General features: G+C 32.7%; 1 protein-coding gene across 1 annotated transcript in view; it reads left to right on the top strand.

Annotated features, from left to right (window-relative positions):
• LOC134256426 (uncharacterized) overlaps positions 1 to 6,435 on the top strand; it is an 86,216-nt gene extending 79,781 nt beyond the window's left edge. The window contains exon 19 of the mRNA XM_062739070.1: positions 3,454 to 6,435. Coding sequence (XP_062595054.1) covers positions 3,454 to 3,728 — 275 coding nt within the window. The 3' untranslated portion in view covers positions 3,729 to 6,435. The remainder of the gene's footprint in view (positions 1 to 3,453) is intronic.
• Positions 6,436 to 6,662: the final 227 nt, after the last annotated feature.

Below are 6,662 nucleotides of genomic sequence, written 5' to 3' on the forward strand. Positions count from 1 at the left end.
TCTGGTGTAAGGGGGGCGGGGCTCAATTGATTATATAATGAAAATACATTTAATCTTTGAAATTTTTTTTCTTTGTCTCTGGGTATAAAGCAGATGAACTACCTTTATAGTTATGATGAGCAAGGTCCTAATCTTGCAGAATTGTGAATTTCAAAGCCCCAGGGTCAGGGATGGGGTGGGGGCTCTACTTATATACTGAAAATGAATTTATTGTTTGAAATCTGCTCTTTTGTATTTATAAAACATTTATTTATTTTTTGATATTAAGGGTGCCTTTTTGAAATTTGTGCAATGTGTGGACCTAGGGTCAGGGGTTTATGTCACAGTGTTAGGGGCACTACTGGTTAGTTGGAATGCATTTTTGTTCCCCTACCCTGCATATGGGTATTCAGTGACCAAGCTAAGCAACTACTAAGTGTATTGTTATGATGATCAATGGTGCCTCTTTCAAAATTGTGAATGTCGTATAGCATCTGGCTTAAAACATGAATCAAATTCAATAACTGGAAAATTGTTGCATAATGCTCAGGTGACCTATAAGGCCGTGGGCCTCTTGTTGGTATCATGCTCGATATTCAGATTATGCCCATTTAGATGTGTGACATATATTGTGAAACACCCTGTATGCGGACTTGCTTAACAATGGTGCTTTATACAAGATATAATCAATTTACGTTTCCTCTAAAGTTTTTCTGACTTAAGATTTAGTCAGTAAATAACATTATTGTTTTATGATTAATAAAATCGTCCATAAATTGTGTGGATTATTATTCTTCTGTTGCATCATCAAGCTGTTTCGGTAGACTGTGACGTCACAATGGAAAAAAATACGGATAGTTTGTACATGTATATATAGAGTGCATAAAATTATACAAATGGACATTAGATTACATTTCCTATAAATGTTGGGATAACATAAAATGTAATTTGGTTTCATAAATTGCTACTTCTGAATAATTCTATTTTATGGAGGATAATAATTGTTCGTAAAATTACATTAAAATAATTAATATGTATTAATATCAACAACGCTAATTTCTTAAGAATGTTCAAGAGTTCATTGTAGTTTTATGACGAAATTTGCTCAGACGAAATGTGAAGGTATATGTAGATCCTTGCTCCAATTCGTCCATTACATAAAGGGGGGGGGGGTTGTAGTTAACAATTACTGGGATTTTTTTATTGTCCTTGAATGCTTTTGTTGATTCCTTATCGGCTTCCTTCTTCTTCATAAAGTTTGGGATTGCAGTTAATAGATCGTTTATATGTTCCATTTCGTTAGTGTTTTCTTTGTTTTTAAGCTGGGATTTTAAATCAAGTATCTGTGTATTAATCGTACTAATTCTAGTATTCCAATATTCATAAAGTAAGCGGATGAGGCTGCGGCTAAAATTAAGGTGTGCTTCCTCCCAGTTTAGGAGAAATAAAGCATTACTGTATGGAATTTGTGGAATAATTTGGCTGTCAGTGTTTTTGGTATGAGGTCCTGTTGTTGGCATTTATTCAGGTATGCGGCATGGTTTTTAGTTCTTTGGAGTTTAATATGAAGTTTTCGGAGTGTCCTAAAAATGGCAACATTTTCTTCCGATATTTTTGGTTTCTCGGAAGATTCCACTGGATCGGATGTTGCAATAGAGGTTTCTTTCCCTGCTGTTTCTTGTTGAGATTTGTTAGTTGTTTCTGAATATTCTAAATCCGTATCAGATTGTGAAGAATTGCGGAATCTTTTTTTGGGGTTACTGATGTCTACCTTGAGGGATTCATTCACTTTCTGGTTAATTGATTCTTTTAACTTTGGAAGAAGTAAGTTTAGCGATTTTAAAATGCTTACAGAACTATAGAAGCTTTTCCAAATAAAAGTCAGTTAATTTTAGCGATTTTAGCACCCTCCTTAATAATGCCAAAATTAAATCCTGGCTAAATCCTGGCTAAAAAGTCTGCTAATATGGTAATTATCCTTTTGACCCATTGTTGAGGGTGTGTATCATTACCGCTACATTTTTGAAATTTTCATTACTCTATATAGTCATTACCGCTACAACCTAGCATTACTGCTACATATAAAAGTATACATTACTGCTACATTGCTTCTTTTGTTAGCCAGCCGCATGTGTACAGATTGATTTAAAGTACTACGTATACATGTACATGTACAAGTCCTGTTCATAAGTGAAAGTAAGACTTTGAGTAGGATGTTTTTGTATTATTTTACTTTTCATTTAAATTCTATTTTAATTCAGTAAACACTTTCAAAAATATAAAAGTAAATCACAAGAACAGATCATAGATAAAACCAACAATCTTCATATCTGTTTAGAATTCAAATCAAAATTGCCATACCTTTTTCAATATGTATCGATAATACCAGGTAGGTTGTTTTTGACTGATTCAATATGTAGGCGGTAATGAGTTGTTCTTGGCCAAAAAAATGTAGTGGTAATTATCCATCAAAAATTTGAAAAAATGTAGTGGTAACGAGTTGAAAATTTTGGCGATGTAGCAGCAATGTTGACCTCCCTGGTGGGTAATATAACAATTAATGCATATATTAATTATTATAAAAGTAAAAGGAATGTCATTAATCTGGAAGCCTATAATCTGGACCCGGATCCCCTTCTTGGAATTATTTGGGGGGGGGGGCACAATTTACATTAATATACCTCTTTATTATCATTTTATTTGACATGGGCCATAAAACTTCATAATTTCCTGTTTTCTTCATGTTTTACATCACATTCACTTTTCAGATACATAGTGCATTTTGCTGCAATAGCTATCATTGACTTCATTGAAAGAAAAATTCATTAATAGTTAGTAGACTTCACTAAAGCCTGATCAGGTTAAAATGCGTCAGAAAATTGCTGATTAATCATTGCTATACATGTTTTCTGTCCAAGGGTTTCAGTAACTGAAAGTCACTTTGAGAACATGTTTGTTTTTGGTATAATTAAGCATTTTATCGCATGATTTTTTGGGAAGCATGAAAATAAAAAAAATTTCAGCCATGAAAAATTGTATTTACCGCGGGCAAAGCTCTTGGTGAATATGATTTTTCTTGGCTGAAGAAATCTTTATATTTCCCTCACAATCATGCCATAAATGTGTTATTTATACCAATTATAGTATATATCACAACTTTAATAAATTTTGCTATAAACCATAAAAAAAATGCTGATTTATACAGGGAACAAAAATGTCCCCTGATGGAAGCTGCAACATCACCATCTTTGTCATTCATGTGTTGTTACATTACACTATATGTCAAATTATTCCTTATTTGTTTTCATTGGCCAGGGGTAAATTTGTTGCTTATATATAGTTAATAGTGACCAGATATGGAATTCATCAGTAGATAGTTTGTATTATCGATAATTAACTTGCCTGACAATTTACCATTCAAGAATTTATAATTATATATAATTTTAATTATTTTTTTTCTTTAAAATAATATAGATCCCAAACAGAACAGGGATTTGCAGGAGAAACAGATGTTGTTAGTGAGAGCTTGTCTGGGGGAGATATTTGTCAGGACGGACACTACGACGAAGCACAACTACAGCCGGCCACCCTGCCAGTGCTGCCATGACGACAGGTGCACCGATGTTACCCATAGTTCCCTATTCTTTGACTCCATTGTTGTGGATGGTGGCTGGAATTTCAGAGAATTTATTGTGTATGATAACAAAGCTTGTTATCCTGAATATCTGATCTCATACAAGAGAATTTAGGCACTTGATCAGTGTATTGAACTTAGATATTATATATTTCATTATTATACCATATAAGTGGAAATTTTAGCGAGACGCAAATTTAGTGATTTGTCCTTAAAAACTATTTATTTATTTAAAGCGAGATGTTATTTTAGCGAATTTTAAAATGCACATTAAAGAACCTATAACAAATAAAACACAATTAATTTTTAGCGGTAATCAATTTTAGTGATCTTGGCACCATCGCTAATAATGCCAAAATTAAGTCCTCGTTAAAAATTCTACTTATACGGTATTCAAAACACAATCACGCTGGGGCCATGCAACAATAAAACGAGATGCGTATGATGCCCCTGTATGGAAACATAGCAAAGGTTACACTCTCTCAATTGCAAATCAAATATGTTGGTACCCAAAGTGAGGTCTACTCACAAGAAATACAATTGTGAAAAAAAATGAAAGTTCTATCACCACCTGTTCAAAAGTTATGGCCAAGATTCGTTTTTTTTTAAAGTAGGTCAAACTCTTATGTCAAGTTCAAAGGGTCAAAGTTGTTGGTTTCTAAAGAAAGTTCTGGTCACAAGGATTTCATACATGTATTTGAAGTTTGAAAACCTAAACTTTAACTGTTCAAAAGTTAAGGCCAAGGTTAAAGTTTTTTCAGTGTAGGTCAAACTCCTAGGTCAATGTCAAAGAGTCACTGTTGTTAGATCTTGTCACAAGGATTGCATATGTAAAGTATGAAAACCCTAGCCCTTACCATTTAAAAATTATGGCTGAGGTAAAGTTTTTTAAAAGTAGGTCAATTTACAAAGGTCATGGTCAAATTCATTGGAATTCAATGAAAGGCCTTATCACAAAAAATATATGTGAGAAGTATGAAAGTCTTAGCACCAGCCTTTTAAAAGTTATGACAAAAGTAAAAGTTTGGTATATATTTGTAAAAGTAGGTCAAACTCCAAAGTCAAGGGGTCAAATTTGGTAGTACCCAAAGAAAGGTCTTGTCACAAAAAAATGCATCTGTGAAATAAGAAAGCCATGGCCTGGCCACTTTTTTGTTGTTGTATACATTCCCATGTTTTAGTAGTGCTAGTAATACTCTATAAATTGTAATTATAAGTGTATTACTCTGTAGTGAGAACTATCTCACTGTGTGTGTTAGAAAAGTTGGAATTTTTTTACTGCATGCATGGTCACTCAGAGAGCTTAAATATGCAAGTCACAGAAAAGCAAAATAGATTTGAACTTGGAATGATTGCAGAAAACCAGTATTAATATGTATGTATAAGTATGTGGAAAAGTAGGATTTTTTCATAGAAGAGCAGTGTTGAATCACAGAAAAGTGAAACTGCATTTTAAATCATGACTTCCAGGACTAGATAGCTTGGGTTACATTATGGATAATAGAAAGGTTTAAAGGAAAATCGATGAAAGTCATGTTTACATAAATAGCAAAAGCTATATGTTTAATCATATTATGAATTGGAAACATCCTCATGTAAAGCAGGTTAATTTGTTTATAGCTGCAGAATTGTAGCATTATGGTTTTATATTTAGTCTTAAATTGACCATAACACTATACAAATCCTATGTTACAAATAATGGTGCAATTGATGGCACAGGACTTTGACTGCATGCACATGGTTGGAGAGGAATTATAATATATCCACTTTCTAACATTGGTCAATCAACTATATATATGAGTACCTTTCACTCCTTAGTTCTTGTTATATTCTTTCACCAATCTGTTGTTTTATCTACCTACTTACTCTAAATCTCTATAGACCTATAATCTTTTGTTTTGATCAATTTTCTTTTCTTTTTCTGATGCCAGAAATTTAAAACAAGTGAATTTATTGGTCTGTAGAGATGACTATATAGGGTTTAAGGAGGTGGATATGATATACATCTGGTTCAGTTAATTGGTTAAAGAATGTGTCTAGAATTAAAGATTGAAAAAAGTATTTGAATATCCAAGGCTGGAAAGTGGAGAAATACATCCCCAACCATACGCAGAAAATCCTGCGCCATAAATTTATTATAAGAAAAATTAATTCTGATGGTGAAGATGAAGAACAGCAGAGACTGATGCATGTTTAGAAATGTCCATAGATTGAAATTTGTTTCAACCATGCTCCCTTTGGGGGGGGGGGGGGTAGCCTCTACCAAAAGGGATAAAAAAAAATGTACCCAGATATTGAAGAAATTTATTGGAAAAAATCATTAAAAAAGCAAATTTTTTTGTCAAAAATACAAGAGCAAAATATCTGTTGTATATTAATATATGAAAGCATCCTCAGATAGTAGAGATTCATTTTTGTTCAAATCATGGCTCCTGATAATGGATCTGATTCACAATAAAGGTTCAAATTTTTACAATCTTTTTTTGCAATATCTATAGTCTTCTGAAGAACAGGGAGCATTAGCTACATAACTGATTAAAAACATGTCATTATGATATAAAATTATGTTTTATAATTCAAGTCTAAGCCAGTTCTAGAATGGCCCCAAAAGGTTTTAATGCAGCCTAAAACAGTTTTGATGCTTATGTGATCTTAAGTCCATTGGGCCTCTAGTTTTGTAATCTTGTTAAAAGACATTAATTAGTGATGCATGTAGTATATTTGTGTTTTGTTTTATGTTTGTGGCTTTCAAGGGTATATATATTTATTTTTTATTAGCTGTGATATTTGTTGTATACTCATGCTTCATTTGTGTTCCTATCTGTGATAAGTACCATCATCTTTTTGAAGAAAATGCTTGTTTTATACATTAAGTATTTTTGTGTTAGAAAGTTTGATATCTGCTTTTTTTTCATATCAATCGATATTGTCAATTAAATCTGAATGTTTAAAACGTAGATTTTTTTTCTTGCTAACCTGGTGTTCATTCCCTCTGTCTAGCTTTCCGTCTTTGGACTTTTCTATGGAATATGGATCGATGGGTCCATGC

Source organism: Saccostrea cucullata, unplaced genomic scaffold (genome assembly GCF_032062105.1).
Source record: "Saccostrea cucullata isolate Sc308-1 unplaced genomic scaffold, CSIRO_AGI_Scuc_v1 ctg2319, whole genome shotgun sequence".
In the NCBI taxonomy this organism is placed as follows: Eukaryota; Metazoa; Mollusca; class Bivalvia; order Ostreida; family Ostreidae; genus Saccostrea; species Saccostrea cuccullata.